This window comes from Bos indicus, chromosome 5 (genome assembly GCF_029378745.1).
Source record: "Bos indicus isolate NIAB-ARS_2022 breed Sahiwal x Tharparkar chromosome 5, NIAB-ARS_B.indTharparkar_mat_pri_1.0, whole genome shotgun sequence".
Classification (NCBI taxonomy): Eukaryota; Metazoa; Chordata; class Mammalia; order Artiodactyla; family Bovidae; genus Bos; species Bos indicus.
This window is the reverse complement of record NC_091764.1, coordinates 2,029,677-2,053,806: the sequence shown is the minus strand read 5'-3', so window position 1 is coordinate 2,053,806 and position 24,130 is coordinate 2,029,677. Positions and strand designations below refer to the sequence as shown.

Here is a 24,130-nt window from a genome sequence, read left to right as displayed (position 1 = left end):
AAAACCATCCTAAGATCTCCAAAAATGCCAAATCCTGGAGTGTTAATGGGATGCAGGCTAAACTCCCAACCATCTTATTTACATCTTTGGGGAAAATGAAGCAGACTTTGAATATAAATATGCACTAGGGTACAAGCAATCAGTTATAGGTCAAGCAGGAACACCTGGTCCTTTTAAGAGTCCTGTTAATTTGAAAGCACTGACCACAACAAGCTCAGTTCCACCAAATATATTTTGGCACAGCTTAGAAAAAAACAGGATTTGCTGGAAGTATTTATTTCACCACAGCAAGACATTTTGACATAACATGCAGACTCGCCTTCTATGCTTTTCCCCCAAATTTGACATGCTCATGGATCTTTTAAACAACATTTTTCATCTCTATTCTTGAGACTATGTCAGAGAATGTGGTGGAAGGGGTTTTAAATTATCTACATCTGGTCTTAGGAGTTTGAATGTGAATAATTTATAGGTTCACTTATAGAAGGTTTTAATTAGCACACAACCACTAAGTGTGTTAGTTACTCAGTCATGCTGGACTCTGCGACCCCATGGCTCCTCTCCATGGAATTCTCCAGCAAGAATACTGGAGTGGATTGCCATTCCCTTCTCCAGGGAATGTTCCCAAACCAGGAACTGAACCTGGGTCTCCTGCATTGTAGGCAGATTCTTTACCATCTGAGTCACCAGGGTCCCTAACCACTAAAGCACTAGGCAATTTATTTAGATGAGGTTATACCACAGCACTCTATAAATGTTAAAACTTTTGTGTTCTCTCATAACACACTGAAATTTTCCCAGCTTCTTATACTATAGCAACTTCTCCTGGGAGTTTCCAGACAGCATGAGCTCTAGTCCAGGGATCAGAAAACCTAAGTTTGAGTCCCAGCTCTCTGCTGCCCAGTCTGCTGACCCCAGGAGCCCTGGACTGCTCTGATCCCAAGTTTTCTGCTGTTGTGAGAATCTCTAGAGAACAAGGGAGTCTCTGCCAATGGCACCATTACTAATCTCCAACCTGCCTCCACTTCAAAGGTTGTTGATTTCATTTTTAAGTTCATTTGGGTTATTCCCTGGCCCCATAGCCATTTAATTATTCAGTTATTTTCAATGCAAGGGGCCAGGGAAAAAACAAGAATCACTTGTTTATGCATTCAACAACATGCTTGAGGGCTTGCTACCATGGGACACTCATAACACTCTATGAGTGGGCACTCTATGTGCCAAGTACAAGGTTAAGTGCTTTTCAGTGCATTTATTCATGGACATCTGCAACAATTCCATGAGGATATTATTATTATTATTTTCACCAAGTTAAAACTAAAAGTAGAGGTTCTGGAGCCAAAGTGCCTAAGTCTAAAACCTTCTTTGTCGGCTCACTATATTACAAGTTACTCCACTTCTTGGTGCCTCCTCTTCCCCATCAGTAAAACAGGGAGTTAACAGCACCCAGGCTCGTCGGGCTCCTGTAAGACTGAGTTGATACAGGACGCTCATTAAGCACTAGAAGTAGTCATTGCTAGGACCTGGTGACAGATTAATCAGCTTCCACAAGCCTTCACCACCAGTAGAGTTGAAGCTGAGATCTGAACCCGGTTCTGTTGGACTCTAAACAAATGGTGAAAAACCCCACAGCTTCTCAAAAAAATAAGAAACAGAATACTGTCCAAATCTAAAAGAAGCATCAAAGGCACTCACTAATAAGTCATTTGAGACTGACACTTAGCTTTTCCCTTTTCACCACTGGAATCATTTCCAGAGGCAGTAACTCAGGAACAAACTGGAGTCACTCTGCGTTAGGAGAGGTGGAAGCACCAGCAAGAACATTCCTGGCTGGCTTTGGCCAAGGCAGCTGCCGCCACCCCCATCCCCCTGTCACTGGGACCAGCTCTTACTGTCCAGAATCTCAACTTCCAGTTTTGCTAAACTCCGTGAGGCCAAAGCCTGTCCACGGCTCTATGCCTTCCAGAAGCGGGCGTGGGAGGCTGGGGCGCGGGGCACGGGAAGGATCTTGCCCTGCCTCCCGCGTCCTGGCTCCTCACCCAGCTGCGGCCCTGGCCTCTGGCGCTCACCTATTTTCCCTCCACGGTAAGTTGGCAGGGTTTTGATGTCACCCTGGCCTGGGGCCGCTCAGATTACACATCACTCTTAAAGAGAAAAAAAAAAAAAAAAAAAAAGGCTGTGTGCTCTGCCTGTCTAAGCAACTTTAACGAGGCAGGGGGTCCCAGCCTAGAGTGGCATTTGGTACCGGTGAGTGAGTTTGTGGAGTTGGCCAAGGAAGAACCCAAGCCTCAGGAAGACCCCGAGAGTTCTGGGCGATGGCCCTACCCCACCTTCACTTCCTTCACTCCATCCTTGGCCCCCCGTGTATCCGAAGCTCGCCCGGTCCCCTGGTCGCCCGCTACCCGGCGGTTTAGAGCAGCCTGGCTGGGTGGGGCGGCGCGGGGCACCGCCTCCCTCCGTACCTTCTCTCCCCGTGGAGCACGTAGGAGCTGCGGAAGAAACCCAGGAGCTCGTTCTCGATCAAGGCGTTGTAGATGATCTTCAGATTGTAATTCCTCTGCGCGTCCAGAGTCCTATTCAGCACCACCACCAAGACCTGGGTTTGCGGGTAGAGGAAAAAGCCGGCCACCGGGACCGCCCCGGCCACCCGGTCCTCGGCCACCTGCACCTTCTCGACCGCCACCCGGGAGGCGTGCAGCACGACGTAGCGAGTGGCGTTCCGGCACGCGATCTCCACGTTGACCTCGCCGGAGAAGGTGAAGTTCTCCATGAAGGCGGTGAGCATCAGATTGTAGTGCAGCGGCTTGAGGTGGCCCGACAGGCGCAGCTGCGTCCACGGCTGCCACTGCTCGCGCTCCTCCCCAGACGGCGGCTGGGCGGACGGGGTCTCAGGGGTGGCCTCCGCGCCTGCCCCGGGCTGTGAGGGGTCCCCGCCGGCGTGGTGGTTCCGTCGGGCCGGGCCCGGAAGGCTCTCGTTGCCGCCGCGCGCCGGGAAGCCGGCCGGACCGCCGTCGGCGCCGGACGGCACGCTCGCCCCACATTCGTCGAAGCGCAGGCTGAGGAGCACGGCGAGCATGGTGACCGCGAGCAGCGCCACGATGGACACCGCGAAGGCCAGCACTAGCCGCTTGTGCGCCGTGATGTGGCGCTCGGTGGTGCGGGGCCGCACCCCCGCGGAGTCCGCCCACGGGTCCGAGAGCCCCCTGCCGCCGGCCCGGAGTGCGGCGTCGTTCTCGCCCATCGTGGCCGCGAAGAGGGAGCCGCTCTTCTGAGCCCCCTTCTCCTTCTTCTTCCTCTTCTTTTTCTTCTTCTTCTTTTTCTTCTCCTCCTCTTGTTTCCCCCGCTCGCCGTCTAGGGCCATCACACAGCCTCCTCCTCCTCCCCCGCCCCCTCGGGCGCCCCCCGTGAGCGGGCCACCCGGGCCACCGGTAGCGTCGGCATCAGAGCGCGCGCCGGCCGAGGGCGCGACGCCAGCTGCGACCCTGGGGAGACCGGCCGGGCGTCTTTTAAGACGGGCTCTGTCCGTAGGCGACAGCGCCCACGACGCCCCCCATCAGCCCCGCCTCTCTCCGGACACCACACCGGCTGCAGGAGCGCGGGCCAGCGGACTCTGGGACGCGCCCAACTTGGAGAGCGTCTTGCTCGCCCCAGAGCGCGCACTACTTCGGCGGGCGCCGGGCTCCGGGGCGCAGGCTGCCCCCGCCCCTGTGCGCCCGCTGCTCCCAGCTCGCCGTCCCCAGCGCCGAGCTCTCGCCTGGCTTTCCGCGGGAGCCTTCTAGCGGGTCCGCGGCTGCCAAGGAGGGAGCGATGGAGAGGGAAGTTAGGGCTGCCGCTTTCTCTCCCCACTCCAGCGCTGGCGTTCAGTCCTCTGGGTGGGATGTGCTCGCAGCAGCGGCGGCGGCGGCAGCGGCGGAGGCTCCCGAGTCCTGAGCCCCGCAGCCGGGGACGCTAGGATGGCCGGGGCGGAAGAGACCCGGGTGAAGCAGCTCGGTGAAGTCCCAGGGCCGCAGAGCTGCGCCGGGAATCTGTCCGGGAGAAGCCTTCTCCTCCAGCCTGGACACTTTAAGCAGCGGTGGCGGCAAACAGCGCGAGGCTGCACACCGGGCAGCGAGCCTCCCTGGTCCCGACGTTGCGCTGACCTCCGGAGACGACAAGTGAGCAAGAAGTGTCCGTCCGGGCCATCTCCCTAAGGTAGATGAAGCTCCGGGTTTGCTCTATATGCCCGTGGGGAGAGCCGGAGTGCGTGTGTGCGAGTGAGTGTGCATGTGTGTGCGCGCGTGTGTGCGTGAGCGTGTGTACACAGGCTCCAGATCTAGATTGCCAAAGCTACTCTGGCTGCGCTCAGGGACCGAAACTCCCCGAGAAAGGCCACGGCGAGAGCGCGAGAGCGAGGAGGCCGGAACGGCGGGAGGGAGGGGAGCGGCAGAGGCAGGCCCTGGGAGATTAGAGAGCTTTTCTCCGCTCCGTCACACCAGACACCCACAGCCACAGAGGGGGTTGCTGCGCCGCATGCGAGAAGTACTGTAAATCTTCGGCGCAACGAGCCCCGCAGTCACCCCTCTTCCCGACCCTTCAGCCCCACCGCGCCTTCCCGGAGGGAGCCTTGGAGCCGTTGGCTATGAATGACTAGAGGCCAAGGAAGAGCCTGCTGGGGAGAAGGAGCGGTCTCAGATTTCACATCTGGCTCTCCAGAGGATTTGGAGGATTGTATGTAAATTGAAATAAATTCTCCAAAGCCTGACAACAGACACTACACTGTGTGATGTGTCCAGGCGTGCGGTATTAAAATAAGGGTCAGCAAGAAAGCGTTAGACTCCTCCGGAAGTAAAGGCTGCAGAAAAGGGACTGCTTTTCCCAACAAATATATTTTCAGATTGAGAAAATACTTAAAATATTCAAGTGTAATATTCAGGACCAGAAACTTGAGACTGAGAAAAGCTGAGGACATGAGCTCCATTACTTTAGACTTAGAATCGTGAACAGGGATATTCTGTGATTGGACAGTTTTTCACTTCACCTGGTCACAATTACTTTTTTTTTTTTTTTTTTGGCTGTTTTCAGTGTTATCATGAAAATCGTTTAAACTGTTTTAAGAACAGTTATCAATAGGAAGTGTCCATCCACAGCTGTATCGTCAAAACAGATTCACAGACCACTGGCTGGTTATGGATTCTTGTCTAAGTTTGTTGAAGTTTTAAATTAGAGTGCAGAATATGTTTGAGTATAGGGGATATCCAAGCCATAGAATTTAGGTGAAGAACTCTAATTGGAACACTATTCAGAATACAGCCACCCCAAAGCTCACAGCTTAGAGGCAGGAGTCTCTAGTTTTCAATGAAACAAAGTGTGATGGGCTTCAGAGTCAATTTTTAAAAGTGCAGAATAAAAGGAGAATGAAGTAATTTCTTTTTACACATTTCTTGCACATCTTCAAATCCCGAAGGCATTTTAAAAAATCATGTCCCTAATTATTTTTCTTACAAAAAGGCATGTTTAACACCACTGGGTTTGTAGTCCTGAGCATACACATTAAAATCTTGTGTTTGGCTTTAAAAGCATGACCAAAGAGGACAGCCCAAATATGTATCAACTTCAGCCGGAAAACCACTGAAAACACAGCCCTCTGTTCAATGAAGCTCTTTACCATTTATACTCAGATGGGATACATTCCCAATGCCATACATTCTGAATGTCCATTTGAATCATTTTAAATGATGATAAAAAGAAGTGCCAGGTTTTTGGTTTTTTTTTTTTTTTTTTTAAGCATGTTTTATGTGGGCCGTTAGCAACAGACCAAGGGAAATGCCACAGTCTGTTCAAGTTACTTTTTTATGCTCTGTTTTTAAATCTCTGTGCTCTTGCTGTCCATATGTATCTGCCTGTGTGCATTTTAAGAATTGAGGAGCCGGAGGTTTGTTAGTTTGTTTTCACAGACTCAGGAAACATAGTATAGGCAGAGAGCTGTGTGACTCTTAGCAGCTTACCAAACTTCTCTGACCTTAGGGTACTAACAACCCACAGTTCAGGATTATTGAGCAAAAGTCCATGGATACAACTCACTTGAATTATAAGAGGAATCTGGAACCACCCCCTAGAAGTCTGAGAACCACCGCCTCAATGAAGATGTTACCCACTAAAGGATCTTTAAATGATATTAGTCAAGAAAAGATTCAAAGAAGGCTTTTTCTGTTCTTCTTTGTATTTTATCTGTGTGCTTTTGAAAATCTCTACAAGGCAACTCTCGAGGATTTCGAAATTAAAGAATACATTTACCAACTAGTCAAGTCTCAACTGGCTATAATTAAATTAGTGGATGGGTTATTTCTGAGACCTAAGTGGAGCAGACACGAGCTCATTAACCTGTAGTGAACACAACTTATGAAACCCTGATTCCTCTAAAATGCAACTTCACCCAGTAAATGCAGTATCAAGGCCAAGTGGGTAAATATTTCTTCCTCTTATATGGATGTTACAAAAGCGCCCCAGCGAATTTTTCTCTTGTTAATTTCTGAAAGTGTATAACCTACCACTGAGAAGTAAATAACTTTGGTATAGTAACTTTTTAATTTTATTTCTTAGAGAATATCTATTCTACCCTCCTCAAACCAAAACCAAAAAAGACAAAATTTCAGATAGTGTACCTAACAAAAATCTTAAAGAGATGATTCACTAATATTCCTGTAAAGAAGTTGCCTTCAGTATGTGAATGACTACATTGGAGAGACTTTGCCAGTGTTAGACCCATGCAGAATAAGACTTTCCAAAGTGCCTGATGTTCTTCTCAGAAACACACTTATCGTTCATGATAAATTTGGTAAATTTATTATTATTGGATACTTTGTGATTATTTTCTTTAGTTAATAAATGTCTTTCAAGTCATTTTGTGGCCATATTTGATTTAGAGGCTTGTAAAATTGAAAACAGTCTGAATGTTTAATATCCATAAGTCCAAACAGAAGTTATTAACTAAATCTACACCCAGGTTCCATGATTAATCAAACTGAACTATTTTCAGTGAATGCACTGGCTTCAGAGGCTTTTTAGTCTTTGATTGTTTACACTTGAACTGCTTTTTCTCTCTTCCCACTGGTTTGTGTGTAGAGACACAACTAAAGTGTCCTTTTTATACTCAGCCCCTTCAAGTGTAATTAGCACTTCACTTTCAGAAACAGCTCGACTCAGCAGAAAGAACAAGATACAAATCTGCCCTCCCCTCCCTACATTATCCTAACCTACCTCACTGCCTCAGTTTCTCCACAGGTCCATGTACAGTAATTAGATGGACTAGGTAACCTCCATGATCTCATCCAGTTCTCAAATCCTGTAAAGGAAATTCCAAAGTTAAAACACTAATCTCTTTATGCTCTCAGGGGTTTTTAATTAATCTTCTCCATTGATATGCAAAAAAAAAAATTAACTAAAAACTATTAATGGATAACAAGACTTTATAAAAATACCCTGTACTAGTAAAAGCATATGAAGAAAAGAAAACAGCCCCTGCTACTCTGGCAGGTAAAACAGGACTGATCTGTTTTCTGAGCGGCTGCAGCCCTGAAGATGTCACACGACTGGAGATCAAAGCCGACAGTGAACAGTGCAAATGTCTGTTCCCAGCTGAAGTGGCTGCCGCGTGCCACCAAAAGTGGTTTGAGACTCGAGATGGTGATAATTTGATGAAATTTTTAATTTGGGAAAAACAATATTGCAAACTTTATTAATATTTTTATATATATAACTTCAAATTTTCATACCATTTGATCATTGCATCTGTTAAAGGGTAACATGTAAGAAACACCCTTCAAGATAGAACTTTCCTCAAGAATCTTAGCAATGGAAAGAGGAGGACTGTTTAAAATTAGCCATAATTGAAACAGTGAAATTTCATAATGTTTACTAACTACAATTAACACCTTGATTTAATTGTTGGTTATCTGACATATGTTTATTTAAAAAGATCAATTTGAATTGATATCGTATTTAAATTTGATTATGTCTTCTTTACTCACATAAAATCTTAAAGTTATAAAGTTGTTTTAAGAGGAAAACATTCCCTAACCTATTAATGTATTACTACATGTTATTAGGCCAAGAATCTCATAATTATGCTTAAAACTAAACAGAACAAGTCTTACTTACAGAGTCGGACACGACTGCAGTGACTTAGCACACACGCATGCACATGCCATAGAAATCTTACCTTTTGAAGGTATTCATAACTATGTCTCTGACCCGAGCTCATGTGACAGTTCAAATTTACATGACTAGAGTAGTGCCTCACCTCTTTTAAACCATGAAAAATATTTGAAGAATGTATGCTGATTTAGATATTAATGTAAAATAAAGACAGAAATAGCCCATTGTATTTCTTCCATATGTACCTTCTAATCCAATTTTTTTCTCTTTTCCACTCATTTGTTCCCTCTTCTTCCATTTAATAATAAAGCATATTATCTCTTAAAACCTGTACCTACTAGACATACACAGACATTTGTTTGATATATAAATGTTTGTCACTATTGCTCTTTAAATGAGGTAATTACATAGTGTTTATACACCTCAAAGTTGCTAAGAGACTAGATCTTAAATGTTCTCACCACAAAATGAAATAATTATGTGACAGTGACAGAGGTATAATGCTACAGTATTAATCATGTTACAAATTACAATATATAGATGTAGTGGGCTTCCCTGGTGGCTCAGGCGGTAAAGAATCTGCCTGTAATTCAGGAGACCCAGGTTGGATCCCTGGGTCAGGAAGATCTCCTGGAGAAGGGAATGGCAACTCACTCCAGTATTCTTGCCTGGAGAATCCCATGGACAGGAGAGCCTGGCGGGCTACAGTCCTTGGGTCTCAAAGAGTCAGACATGACAGTGTGACTAACACTTCAACTTTCACCGACACCTTAAACCTATGTACGTTAAACTTACAATGTTAGCACGTCAATTAAATCTTAATTTAAATGAAATAAAAATAAAATTAATTCATTAAATGAGGTAATTACAATATCTTCTTAAATTTGAGTAGCAAATGGTGGTTGTAAATGGATTGAAAAAGCAATGAGGGTAAATAGGGTGAAGTGTTTGCTTTAAGATAATGAAATGTCATTAATCTTGAGGTCATATACCGATACATAAGGTTTTAAAAGCTGATCCAGATCTACAATATTTATTTTTAATCATATGCATAGGGCATACTTTTAATGAGTCAGTATTCTAGTCAAAGATGCAATCATTTCTGAGTAAGAAAGATATCTTCTGTTAGAAAATATTTCCCAAGCTATATAGTATGCATATTATACAATAACAGTAAAAATGTAAATTGTTTCTTGACTCATTAAATTCCTACTTTGAAACCAAGGGAAAAAATAACCAAATCATAGTATTTTCCTTCAAATTTTAGACCTGTGGATGAATAATATTATCTCTTAATCATGAACTGAAGAATAGCCTCTTTGGGGAGCTAGCCCTCCTTCTTGCTCAGAATCGGAGAGATTTGCTAGAGAAGACCCAATTCCTTCTACCGCATGGCACTGTAGCTAAGGATCCTCCATGTCCCTTACTTTCAGGGTTGTGATTAGGCTATGCCGATGTCACACCATTTGTCTGTTTCTCCATACAAGGCTTTCTGAGAACATTTCCCCATATGCATCCAGGAATTGCTCTCCAGCTGCCTTGAAAGTTAGGTAGAATATGTATTTGGCGATTCAGGGATTATTTTTGGAACTCAAACAATTAGACTTTGCCTACAATACCTTAAAGAAGTTATTTATATGCTACTGCTACAAACAAGCATCAGAGATGTTGCAGGTTCAGTTCCAGACCACCGGAAAAATAAAGCAAATATCACAATATAGCAAATCACATACATTTGTTGGTTTCCCAGTCCATGTAAGAGTTATGCTTACACTATGCTGTAATATATTAAGTATGCAATAGCATTATGTCTCCAAAAATACATAGTTTTTAAAAATATTGCTCACCATCATCTCAGCCTTCAGCAAGTCACAATATTTTTGCAGCAGTAATATTAAATATCACCGATTACAGAGCACCATAACAAACATGACAGTAATTAAAAAGTTTGAAATATTGTGAGAATTACCAAAATGTGAGCAGATGCGGTTGGAAAAATGGCCTGATAGACACAGGGTTGCCACAAACCTTCAATTTGTAAAAAAAAAAAAAAAATGCAGTATCTGTGAAGCACAATTGAACAAGGTATGCCTATGTTACAAGTCTAAATACATCATTTTACTATAAATATTGAAACATTAAATAAGACTGTTTACAATTTATAAAACCATTAAGTGCCAGGCACTGTACAAAGCATTAAAAATGGTCATAATTTATAACCTTACAATGATTGTAAAGTCTGTATCTGGAAGAAAAAAAACTTTCCTACAAAAGAACTACACTAAAGTATTTAAACTTCTTCTTTATAATTGGCTACTGGATTAAATGATTTTTTTTTTAACTCTAAGAACAGTCTGTGAGAAAAAAGCAATGAACCTGAATATGGATGTTTTGACTTAGTAGCGTATTAAAAGGATAATCATGTCAGGAAATAGGATTAATGCCCATAAAAGAATTGATTTAGTACAGAAGTTGCTTGTGGTCTTCACTGTTGTCACTTTTCTCTTTAGTGCCACCTTGTGGGTTAGCAGTAAATACAGAGGGTATGAATTTAGGGTTTTTCCCTTTTCTTTCCCTCTGCCGTATGAGTTTTTCAGGTGATTCAATGATTTTTAAAAAATCCACCTGTTAATGCAGGAGATCCAGTCTGGATCCCTCGGAAGACCCCCTGGTGGAGGAAATGACAACCCACTCCAGTATTATTGCTTGGAGAATTCCATGGACAGATGAGCCTGGCAGGCTACAGTCTGAACTCACCAAGAGTTTTACACGGCTGAGCATGCGAGCATGCGTGCTGTATTCAAGCTAGACTTTGTAGCGTGGCAAAACTCAGATGTGAAGCAATTCTTTTTGTTTTCTCAGAGAAGCAACCACTTCACTAGAAGATATTTGTCCTAATTCTGCAACTGGACATTTTAGACACCAGAACCGTTTCTCAGAGATTGGAAACATTGGAGTCTACACGGAAATCGATGTTCATTTACAGAATAATCACCAAACTTATCTTGGATAATGTAAGTGGCAATCTCTGACTTGTGATTTTTTTCCATCAGAAAAATGTTTTCTTAACTCAGTATCATCATTTCGACCAGTGTCCCATGAGAATTGATTCTAGGTGATTCGAAATGCTGTTCAATCCTGTTTAGAAAAAACTAAAATATCTGATTTAGTCTCGTTTGCACCTTACTTCTAACACCAGATTCAATTTGCAATGAGTTACCTTACTCAGTTTGTTTTCTAATTATGATGCTGCAGTTATGAAAAATAAGGGAAAAAGTCAGTACAGCATATCGCAAGCTTTCTTTTATTAGAGATGCACAGGAAATGTGTTATATATTCCCTAACACTCTCAATATATAAATGTTATAATACTGATTAGCTAAAAAAAGAGAATAGTTTCTCCTTTTTTAAACATCTAAACTTTTGTTAGAATTTATTGCTAAGTTTTTTGTAGAATGATGAAAAAATAAAATTTTAAATTGCATATATGGAGTCATTTCAGAGCAAGTGAAAATCATGTGTAATTTGGTCACTTTGAAAGTATAAATGTCCAAATGTGAATTTCTCCTCCTCTATTTGGAGTTGAAGATTTTACTGAGGGTTATTCAAAATGTAGTTTTCCCTGGATGTGTAATAAGGTCTCAAATTTGACCTCTAACCTGAATGTTATAAGCTATCAGTTATCTATGCTGGAATCACACCACCACCATCAACAACAAATTTTAAGTGTTGTTACAGGCTTTCTAAAATTTTAGTATGGGCTTCCACGGTGGCTCAGCAGTAAAGAACCTTCCTGCCAATGCTGGATACACAGGTTCAAATCCTGGGTAGGGAAAATCCCCTGAAGAAGGAAATGGCAACCAGTATTCTTGCCTGGACGCTCCCATGAACAGAAGGAGTAGGGTGGACTACAGTCCATGGGGTCACAAAGAGTCAGACACAACTTAGCGACTAAACCTCAAAATTGTAGTATTGAACCGAAGTCAAACACTATCAGTACAGAAAGCTGTGGAAACTTCAGAATCCAATTCCCGAGTCATTTTTGACTTGAACAAGTCTCTAAAGACAGTAAGCTGTGTTTTCCAATTCAGGAAATGCCTTTTAATTAATTTTTGCATCCTTTGATATTTGAATTTTTCCATCACATTCTGACACGTTTAGTTTCCCATGGATTTGATACAGGAGCCAATTAGAAGGTGCCTTAGAACGATAGGGCTTCCCTGGCGGCTCAGATGGTAAAGAATCTGCCTGCAATGTGGGAAACCTGGCTTCTGTCCCTGGGTTGGGAAGATCCCCTGGAGGAGGGCATGGCAACCCACTCCAGTATTCTTGCCTGGAGAATCCCCATGGACAGAGGAGCCTGGCAGGCCACAGTCCATGGGGTCACAGAGAATCGGACATGACTGAGCGACTTACACTTAGAATGATAACATTCAACCTATAGTCCTCCGTTTAACCTTTTTTTTTTTTTTTTTTCCATTTAACTTTTGCCTAGCTACCATTGAACAAATCAGTGTTCTTAGAGTTTAACCAAAACACAACCAACCAAACAAACAAAAAAACCTTAACTAAAGAACTTTTTAATCTGGGGACCACGAAAAGTGGAGACCATGTTTTCATTTATGTTTCAGCTTGTTAATAATAAAGCTATGTCTTCCTTCGAATTCTGTCCCTGGTGGCTCAGACGGTAAAGCGTCTGCCTACAATGTGGGAGATCCAGGTTTGATCTCTGGGTCTGTAAGATCCTCTGGAGAAGGAAATGGAAACCCACTTGGAAAATCCCGTGGACGGAGGAGCTTGGTAGGCTACAGTCCACGGGGTCCTTCAGTTTAAGCTGAGCAGACCACTGTGTAGTGCCATCCACGGGATTCCTTGGACACGTGCTGCTGCTGGAGAGGCAGGGGCTGCCCTGTATGCAAGTAGGTGGTACCTCCATTCACCACGTAGTTTAACTCCAGGGATGACTTCTAGCCTCTCTTCACTTTTATTGTATTCATTTTAAATAGATGGGGTTTCAAAAATGAGTTACAAAGCAGCAAAACACATTTCATATCTTCTCTGTTACAGGTTCCAAATTAAGCAGATCCTAATTACCTGGGTTACATTATGTAACAATAGCGTAATGTCAAAAGGCTTTTATAATCTCTATTCAATTCCTCTTAAAGTGAGACTGAGCAAAATATTTTCTTGACATTTCTGAGAATTTCACTTTCAGTTTCAAAGGATCATTTATTTCTTTAATCTTCCAACGTGAAAAAGTAATGAATATTTACTTTTTTTAGACTCATTTTTAGAAGCGCTAACACTCAACTAGGTAAACTTAGTAAGTGATAGCTATTAATGTACTCTTCTCTTCTAGGCAGAAAAATCAAAGTTATTTAAAGTAAAGGATGTGTTTAAAATCAATGTATGTCCACAAAGTAATGTTTATAAATACTTTTTGTGATAATTATGTCTTATTTGGGTGTATGGTCTTTTTTTATCTATATCTACCTTAAAAGATATGCAGAGAGATATAAGTAGATGAGAAACGTGGACTATGTTTCCATATGGTCTGAATAGAAGTGTATGATTTGTCACTAAGCTAAACTGCAGTGTTCTAAAGTACACAAATTGTTTTCTGTGTCACTCCTTCATTTTCAGTGCTTGCCACGCAGCCAAATTAAACTGTGATGTGAAAGTCATCCAAATATATAATTCCAAATATAAAACTCCAAATTCCATCCAAATACAAAATTCTAAAACTGTGACTGTAGGATCAATTCTTTATTTCTATGAGATTTGCCTATAGTAATTCTCTGTTTAATGTTCAGAGTTGCATAGCAGTTCGCTTTTAAATGTTCAGAGCTGCACATTCTAGGAGGTGCACATAATCAAGTCCTGGCAACTCTATAAAATATAATCCACATTATGAACTGAACAGAATGAGCCCTCGCATCTGATTGCCTAAGGCTCAAAATGCTCCTGACACACCTTACAAGTATCAGCAAGTTTAAACCGCATTATGAAGATGACCTGTGGTCCCCACCCCACCTTCCCTTCGCCACCCTTCCTGTCCCTGCCCACCTGAGACGGGAGCTTCTGCAGCGCAGATGAGGGGTGGGCCGCGGCTCGGAGGGAGACCAGAGAGTGCATTCTGTCAGTTTCCACAAGTTCAAAAAGGCACAGGCCTGAGGAATTTCATCTTCTAGTGTTTGACTGTGGACTGAATTAATTAAATTTTTCCCAAAGGGCCACATTCTCCCATACTTTCTCAGGAGGGAAAATTGAGAAGAATAGAAATAATTCCAAATGAAGTGAAATTTTTCTTAATTAATTCAAACAATAACACCATGAAAAAGCACCTTGAATTTTTCAATTCCCAGGCAATTGGTTCTAAAAAGAAAAACATTCTAAATTATCCACATGCCCTCATTTATTAGTCTAGAGCTCTTGCCCAAGCAATTATTTGCAGAGGTAATATAGAGACCATCATGGTGATTTACTTTTTTTTCTTATCCACGAACTCTACAGAACTGAAAGTGTGTCAGTAAAGAGAAGTGACTCTAAGAGAAGGCCCACTAAATATATAATAAATTATGTAAAAGTAAAGGGAAAAGAACCAAATCCCATTTTAAAATAGATCAAATTCTGCAAAAGGTAAATGCCACATACATCATTGTTTATTTATTGATAACCACTTAAGAGTAATCTATAATTCTTCCTAATCTTCAAAATAGGTTTCTGCCAGTCACATAATCTCCTGGGGAGAACTGTCTTATGAAATTATCACCTGATTTTGTAAAGTCCAGAAAACTTTAAGGCACGAGGAGAAGGGGACAACAGAGGACGAGATGATTGGATGGCATCACTGACTCAATGGACATGAGTTTGAGTAAGCTCCAGGAGTTGGTGATTGACAGGGAAGCCTGGCGTGCTGCAAAGAGTCAGACAGGACTGAGCGACTGAACTGAACTGAGAAAACTTGAAACCAAACTGAATACCTTTCATTTACTCAATAGCCATTCAAAAAGGTTATAGATAATGAACAATAAACAAAATAACAATTTAACTGAAGATGGGCTTAGTAGGTGGCACTAGTGGTAAAGAACCTGCCTGCAGATGCAGGAGACGTAAAAGACGCGGGATCAATCCCTGGGTAGGGAAGATACCCTGGAGGAGAAAATGGCAACCCACTCCAGTATTCTTGCTTGGGACATGGCCTGAGAAGCCCGGCAGACTACAGTCCAAAAAGTCATAGAGTCGGACACAACTGAGCACACGTGCACATCACACACATCTTAATAAGTACATGTTGAATGAACAAACGGTCCATTCAGCATTTGTCACCGGCTTCTTGGCCTCTGTCATTTCTCCCCCTGGTTTAAGGCTTGTCTCCCCCTCCCTGCCGAGCACTCTGGTCTCCATGCCTGGTAAGGGCGCCCTGGGGTTTGGCCTTCTATGCACGGCCCCAGTGAGCCATCCTACTGGAGTTGGTCCGATAGCCAAGACCTTGCTCTTCCCTAGCTCTGGCCTAGAAACATGGTGAACTAACAAACAAAAATTATCATTTTCCTTGAATAAGCCAGTAATAGATAAATAAGATCTAGAATCAGCATCTGATCCTTGGAAACCAGTGATGTGTTCTCCCAAAGGAGAATTTGACTAGAGACAGTTTAGGCATACAGTGACATCATACTTTACACAGGAATTAGAGTCTGAAGCTGACTTATAAAATAAGTGTGCATATGTGCTCAGTCTCTCAGTCACGTCCAACTCTTTGTGACCCCATGGACTGCAGCCAACCAGGCTGCTCTATCCATGGAACTTTCCAGGCAAGAATACTGAAGTGGGTTTCCATTTCCACCTGCAGGGGATCTTCCTGACCCAGGGGTCAAATCCATGTCTCCCATGTCTCCTGCATCGCAGGTGTATTCTTTACCACTGTCACCAGGAAGCCTGAAGTAAGAAGCACCTGTGGTCAAACTCTCCTTGAAAAATTGTCTAAACTGCCCACAAAAGGCTGTAAACCCTGGTTCCGTGTAGGCATCCCTATGTAAGCAATATGTACATACAGGCGCAAGTGTAAAGTATGTGTAATATATGCAGTATTTCATTAAACTGATTTTGAGTAAATAAACCATCCATATGCTGTTTTAACAGCACTGTTACCAATTCACTACTGTGTTTCTGTGATGCCAAGATAACCAGCCAATGCAGAAAGCTCAGTTAAAAATGACAGTAATACCTGCCTTCCTTTCTTTGCAGCAGAAAGGCTGGATAGTGTGTGTCAGGGTCCACACAGAGGGGTGTTGGAGTGGGCAGGAAGGCAGTTTGGTGGGAATCAGAGCCTACACAAGGTGGGCTTGCGAGCAGGTTAGAAGTCTGGAGAAATTAAGTGATGGGCTACATATAGGGAATCTTAGTGCTGGAGAAGGAAGGTACAAATACAGAAAGGGGGAAAGTTGAGGTGAATGCCGTGGTTTTGGGTCATTGACTTACAATTGAAAGAGTGGCTGTCAACATGTAATTTTACAGATATGGATATATGTATGTAGATATTTAAATGTGTGTGTGTGTGTGTGAATCCACTATGAGGACCTGAGTAGGAATGAGCAAACTTAATGCCCAAGTCTTGGTTTCTATTGATTTTTTTAATTTTATTTTATTTTTAAACATTACAAATTGTATTAGTTTTGCCAAATATGAAAATGAATCTGCCACAGGTATATATGGGTTCCCCATCCTGAACCCTCCTCCCTCCTCCCTCCCCATACCATCCTTCTGGGTCGTCCCAGTGCACTAGCCCCAAGCATCCAGTATCGTGCATCGAACCTGGACTGGCAACTTGTTTCATACATGATATTATACATGTTTCAATGCCATCCTCCCAAATCTTCCCACCCTCTCCCTCTGCAACAGAGTCCATAAGACTGTTTTATACATCAGTGTCTCTTTTGCTGTCTCGTACACAGGGTTATTGTTAGCATCTTTCTAAATTCCATATATATGCATTACTATACTGTATTGGTGTTTTTCTGTCTGGCTTACTTCACTCTGTATAATAGGCTCCAGTTTCATCCACCTCATTAGAACTGATTCAAATGTATTCTTTTTAATGGCTGAGTAATACTCCATTGTGTATATGTACCACTGCTTTCTTATCCATTCATCTGCTGATGGACATCTAGGTTGCTTCCATGTCCTGGCTATTATAAACAGTGCTGCGATGAACATTGGGGTACACGTGTCTCTTTCCCTTCTGGTTTCCTCAGTGTGTATGCCCAGCAGTGGGATTGCTGGATCATAAGGCAGTTCTATTTCCAGTTTTTTAAGGAATCTCCACACTGTTCTCCATAGTGGCTGTACTAGTTTGCATTCCCACCAACAGTGTAAGAGGGTTCCCTTTTCTCCACACCCTCTCCAGCATTTATTGCTTGTAGACACTTGGATCGCAGCCATTCTGACTGGTGTGATATGGTACCTCATAGTGGTTTTGATTTGCATTTCTCTGATAATGAGTGATGTTGAGCATCTTTTCATGTGTTTGTTAGCCATCTGTATGTCTTCTTTGGAGAAATGTCTATTTAGTTCTTTGGCCCATTTTTTGATTGGGTCATTTATTTTTCTGGAGTTGAGCTGTAGGAGTTGCTTGTATATTTTTGAGTTTAGTTGTTTGTCAGTTGCTCCATTTGCTATTATTTTCTCCCATTCTGAAGGCTGCCTTTTCACCTTGCTAATAGTTTCCTTTGATGTGCAGAAGCTTTTAAGTTTAATTAGGTCCCATTTGTTTATTTTTGCTTTTATTTCCAATATTCTGGGAGGTGGGTCATAGAGGATCCCCAAGTCTTGGTTTCTAAATGCATCTTTTTAGGGCTCATGGAAATTCTGAAGGTCAGGGTCAGGAAAAGGACGAGATGAACCTTCAACATGCCCATGTGCCAGAAAATAAAGAAGTTCTCAAAAGAATGATAGAGACATAACCAAAAACTCAGGAGCCGCCATGAAGGAGCTCCCACTGAGCAAATCTGGAACCATTTGGGCATCAAAATAGGTAATACAGTAATGGATTATAACCCAAAGGAATGGAATATAATGGAATCCGTGAATGCACACTGATATAAGTAGGTAGATAAACAGAAAGGAAAGAAAGCTCTTTCTTAGAAGTCCAACTAAAAATGTTGAAGGAATTCAGGCAAGACACATCAATGAATGCCAAAATTCGTGGGTGAAAGTAAGATGAAGAAGGATCTTACAGCTCAAAGTATACTTCTATAAAATATCTGTTAATTACAATGGAAATGAAAACTTCACTTTATAGTGTAGAAACCTCACAAATACCATCTGAATCAAGTTCAAAGTTAACTATACCAGTAATGGGACAAAGCAATATCATGTGCCACTGGATAAAATAAAATGAGAAAAATACATCGCTTCTCTAATATTTCAGAACAAAATCATTACCTGGTTACAATCAAGAGGAAATATAAAACAAACATAAATTTAGAAAGTTTCTACAAAATGACCTTCAGAAATGTCAAGTTCCTGAAAGTCCAGTAGACTGAGGAATTCTAGACCACGAGGGGATGACAGTTGAGTACGATGTTGTCCTGAATTGGGCATTTTGTTATGAGGGCACTGTTGGAACAATTGGCTAAACTTCAATTTGGGAGAAGGATATTCAGGAGATTGTCATGCTATTAATGCAACTTTTCTTAGAGTTGGAAATTATTTGAAAATAAATTAAAATTTTAAAATAACTCCATCCTCATTGGTATGCTTTTAAATTTCCAATGCACAGCTGTACAGTTACACAAGCCAGGGACTTCCCTGATGGTCCAGTGGCTAAGAATCCCCCTGCCAATGAAGGGGACAAGGGTTCAATCCCTGGTCCAGGAAATTTCTACATGCCTCGGGGCTGTGAAGCCCACGTGCCTAGCGCCTGCACGCCACAAGAGAAGCCACCAGAGAAGCCAGTGCATCGCCAGGAAGTGCAGACTCCACTTTTTGCAACAAGAGAAAGCCCTCACACAGCAATGAAGATCCAGCACAGCCAAAAATAAATTTTTATAAAAAATAAAGTCATACCAGCCAGAAAAGGAACACTGCTTGAAAAATAGTAATAAGAGCACCAGGAAAGTAGCAAAGAAGATGAACTAATCATATGATGTCAACCAACCAATTTTTTTTACAGTAGAGTTTTTAGCTACTCTCCTGGCATCCTGGCTTTGCATCTCCACACTCTTCCCTTCACGTATTCCATGCACCCATTTAAAACACAGCAAAAGACACTCTGAGGATACAGTCTGCACTTACCTCTCTCTTTTTCTTTGCTTTCACTTTCTTCCTCCCTTTCTTCCTTAATTTATTTATTTTGGAAGCAGCATTCACCCTCCTGGAAGAACCAATTCTAAACATAAAATCCCTTGTGTCACCCTGCCCACCCCTATGACAAAGTAGCTCCTGATGAGACAGTAAAAATCAATATACACTTACCCTCTTCCCTGCTCCTTCATCCCCCAGCGGTCTTCACGTCCCTTATTCTTTATCACTATTTTCCACCTTTCTTCTCTTTTGTTGTTTAGTCCTAAGTCGTGTCTGACTCTTTGGCGACCCCATGGCTCCTCTGTCCATGAGATTTTTCAGGCAAGAATGCTGGAGTGAGCTGCCATTTCCTTCTCCAGGGGATCTTACCCACCCAGGGGCAGACGTGGAGTCTCCTGCATTGGCAGGCAGATTCTTTACCAATGAGCTAGCTAGGAAAGCATTCTCCTCTTGTACCAGGGATCAAAATTGTTCTTGAAATTAATTAAACAGAAGTGGACCTCCAGCAGTTGTTCTTGCCCTATAATCTAAAGTACTTAAATCTTTCATTTATAACATAAAAAGAAAGGAAATCAGGACTGTAAACATATCCACCCTTTTTTAATTCTTTTTTTTCTTAACCTTCTAAAACCATCTTCCCCTGCCTTGTCAGGAGTATAAAACAGTCTGCCACTCTAAACAGCACCTGTCAGGAATGTGGGAAGTTGTTAAAAGAGAAGACACTTTAGAAGATCTAAATTCAAATTACCTTGACTACAATTAAAATGGCCACCATTCTTGAGTGATGACAGGCAAGATGGAGAGAAGGCAGCAACAGTCAGAGTAAGGCCTCAAGCAACAGTCATCATTCAGAGGCATCTGAGAAACGACTGCACCAGGTTATACTTGGGGAGATACTTTAGTTCTCTTGCCAGAATCTGCCTCACAGAAACTTGGGAAATAGAGTATAATCTGTCTTGTGCTTTTCTCCTTATAACCACTGATTCATTGGTGGTGGTGGTGGTGGTGGTGGTGAAAACAAAGCAACAGGGGAGCACCATTTGTGGCTTCATGAAAAGCACTGCTAACATCTTCATTGGTTTCGATATCTCTAAAATCAAGAGGTATTAGGATTTGAACTGCCAGCTACATTTTGGTCATAGGACCGTGTTTACATGCAGCTGGTGTGAATGCTGTTATTTGATACCATCCAGGGGAGCCACTCTAAAGAAGCCACATCTCTGTGAAGATGATGATCCTAAGACTGTTCTTTGGACCCAGGTCTGCCCGGCAGGCAGCTCTCAAAGGACCACAGCTTCCTGAGATGTTCTGGGTACCACAAGGAAGGGGCTGGGATGCGTTCCCCAATTCACAGGGATCTCTCCTCAGCATAGCACCAACGCAAGCACTGGATCCCAATACTTTTCTTAAACTGTCCCAAGATTATCAGCCTTGGATTTTATTTATTCATTCATTTATTCAGCAAATTTTATTAAAAAACAGCTTTTTTCTTCTTTTTCTAAAGAGGGACTTCCCTGGTGGTACAAAGGATATAAATCTACCTGCTGATGCAGGGGACATGGGTTGGATCCCTGCTGTGGGAACATTCTACATGCCACCGTGCATCTAAGCCCACGAGCCACAACTATTGGGGCCCGCAGACCTAGAGCCTATGCTGCACAAAGAGAAGCCACAGCAATGAGAAGCCCACGCACTCCAGTGAGGAGTGGCCCCCACTCCCCACAACTAGAGAAAGCCCACACAAAGCCACTGAAGACTCAGGGAAGCCAAAAATAAACCAATAAATGAAAATTTTAAAAAAGAAACAGCTATATGCAAGGTACTGTTTTTGGCATAGTGATCACAACTGATTAAAAGTCCTGACCTCATGGAGCTCACATTCTAATGGGGGGACAGAAAATTTTTTAAATGTTTAAGCAAAATAAAAGATAAGAGAAGGGATATAGAGAGTGCTAGACCCAGGAAGATGGGCTGCAATATTAAAAATACCAGGGAAAGCCTCGCATTTGAATGAAGATCTGTAGGAATTGAGATATGTAGATAGCTGAGGGCAAGGGAGCATCATAGGCAAAAGGCCCCGAGGTAGGACTTTGGCTGGTGTGTTTCAAGTAGAGCAAGCAGCCCTGTGTGGCTGGAATGCAGTAAGCTAGGGAGAGAGGAAAAGGAGGTGGGGTCAGAAAGATGATGGGGAAGCCAGATTGCATGAGGTTTGGAGGCTGCCTCCAAGACTTTGGCTTTTATTCTGGATGGGGCATGATATAATCGGATGTGAAAGAGATGACTGTGGCTTAGACCAGGATGGTGGCAGTGGAGGTGGTAGGAAGTGATGGGGTGCTGCTAAAGGACTACATGGGGTACCTTGAGGGACCTCAAGGTTGACACTATGACATTTTATCTGAGAAGCTAAGAGGTTGCTATTGACATTTATTGATAACACAAAGACTTAGGGAAAGGCAAGGTCGAGCTTTCTGTGTCTGCATTTCTGACTCTCAAAACTATATGTTCCAACCTAGAGAATAGGCGTGTGGTCGCCAGGAGTGGGTGGGGGCAGTGTGAAGGGAAGTACTGAGAGCTTGGGATTAGCAGATTCAGATTATTATATTTGGGGTGGCCAAACAACAGGGTCCTACTGCATACCATAGGAAACTGTATTCAATGTCTTGTGATAGAATAGAAAAGAATATGAAAAAGAATATATATACACACACATATATATATTCCTTTCCATATTGACTATGCTAAAGCCTTTGACTGTGTGGATCACAGCAAACCGTGGAAAATTCTTCAAGAGACGGGAATACCAGACCACCTGACCTGCCTCCTGAGAAACCTGTATGCAGGTCAAGAAACAACAGTTAGAACCAGACATAGTTCAAAATTGGGAAAGGAATACATCAAGGCTGTATATCATCACCCTGCTTATTTAACTTATATGGCAGAGTACATCATGAGAAATGCCAGGCTGGATGAATCACAAGCCGGAATCAAGATTGCCAGGAGAAATATCAATAACCTCAGATATGCAGATGACACCACCCTAATGGCAGAAAGCAAAGAGGAACCTCTTGATGAAGGTGAAAGAGAAGCATGAAAAAGATGGCTTAAAAGTCAAAATTCAGAAAACTAAGATCATGGCATCTTGTCCCATCACTTCATAGCAAATAGGTGGGGGAAAAAATGGAAAGTCTTCATTTTCTTGGGCTCCAAATCACTGTGAATGGTGACTGCAGCCATGAAATTAAAAGACACTTGCCCCTTGGAAGGAAAGCGATGACAAACCTAGACAGCACATTAAAAAGCAGAGACATCACTTCGAAAACAAAGGTCCATATAGTCAAAGCTATGATTTTTCCAATCATATGGACGTGAGAGTTGGACCATAAAGAGAGGTGAATGATGAAGAATTGATGCTTTTTGAACTGTGGTGCTGGAGAAGATTATTGAGAGTCCCTTGCACAGCAAAGAGATCAAACCAGTCAATCCTAAAGGAAATCAATCCATAATATTCATTGGAAGGACTGAAGCTGAAGCTCCAGTTGTTTGGTCACCTGATACAAACTGCCAACTCACTGGAAAGACCTTGATGCTGAGAAAGATTGAGGGCAGGAGGAGAAGGGGGCACAGAGGATGAGATGGTTGGATGGCATCACCAACTCAATGGACATGAGTTGAGCAAGATCTGGGAGACAGTGAAGGACAGGGAGGCCTGGTGTGCTGCAGTCTATGGGATCGCAGATAGTCAGACATGACCGAGTGAATTAACAACTACATATATATACATAAAACTGAGTCACTTTGCTGTATAGCATAAATTAGCACAACATTCTAAACCAACGACTCTTCAATAAAATTTTTAAAAATTATAAAACTATGTGGACCAAGAATTGGTCATTATATTTGGCAATGTAGAAGCCATTCGTGAGCTTCACATGAACTGGATCAGCAGAGTGCTAGTGGCAAAAGCCTCCCTGGAGAGGGTTCAGGTGTGAATGGGAAGAGAGTAGTGGTAAGTAGTGAGTCCAGGCAAATATTTCCAGATGTTTTTCTATAAAGGGTGGTGGAGAATCAGAGCATCATCCAGGAGAGGATACAGGATTAAGAGATGGGATTGTTTTTCCAGGAGAAAGTTGGAGTGCATTATAAATACATACTGATGGGAATGATGCAATCAGAGAGAAAATCTTAATGCAGGAGAGAATGGGAAGAGCTGCTAGAGTTAATACGTCCTAGGCTGGGTATGAGAGGATGGGTTCTAACAGTAAAGAAGAGGGGAGCTTGGTTTGAGGACATTTGATCTGTAGGAACCAGTAGGAAGATGGTTAAGTGGGAACACCCTGAAAATGGATGAATGTTTGTGAAAATTCTGTCTCAGTTGTTTCTATTTTTCTCAGTCAAAATAGGAAGCAAGGTCATCAGCTGAGTAAAAGTGTTGACTATTTCAGGAAATAAGTGAAAATATGCTACAGTAATCTGAGAGGGTGCGTAAATAAAAAATAGAAAATGGAAATGTTGGGCTTTGGGATTATTGGACCTAAGTGCCCACATGATATGAGTGGACACAAATTTAAAGTTTTTTGAAGTTACTCTCTGCCATTTGAGTGCAGGCCTAGAGTAGTTAGAGAGCTAGATGTAACAGGAATCAGAGATAGGCAATCACAATGGTGGGAGAGTGGGGCAAGGGAGATAAAGGGTA

The 24,130-nt window shown here is 42.5% G+C and overlaps 2 protein-coding genes across 7 annotated transcripts in view; one reads left to right on the top strand and one right to left on the bottom strand.

Annotated features, from left to right (window-relative positions):
- TRHDE (thyrotropin releasing hormone degrading enzyme) overlaps nt 1–3,853 on the bottom strand; it is a 449,137-nt gene extending 445,284 nt beyond the window's left edge. For both annotated transcript variants that reach the window (XM_070788822.1, XM_070788823.1), the window contains exon 1: nt 2,463–3,853. In XM_070788822.1, the coding sequence (XP_070644923.1) occupies nt 2,463–3,361 (899 nt within the window). In that variant the 5' untranslated portion in view covers nt 3,362–3,853. The remainder of the gene's footprint in view (nt 1–2,462) is intronic.
- The window catches only part of LOC109558654 (potassium voltage-gated channel subfamily KQT member 3-like), a 146,239-nt gene continuing 124,793 nt past the window's right edge, over nt 2,685–24,130 (top strand). For 2 of the 5 annotated variants that reach the window (XR_011566503.1, XR_011566504.1), the window contains exons 1-3: nt 2,685–2,777; nt 3,852–4,191; nt 10,996–11,147. Coding sequence is in view for 1 of the 5 variants with exons in the window: in XM_070788824.1 (XP_070644925.1) it covers nt 2,769–2,777; nt 3,852–4,190 (348 nt within the window). In the remaining 4 variants the exon portion in view is untranslated. The other 3 variants (XR_002180638.2, XM_070788824.1, XR_011566505.1) reach the window with 3 other exon arrangements.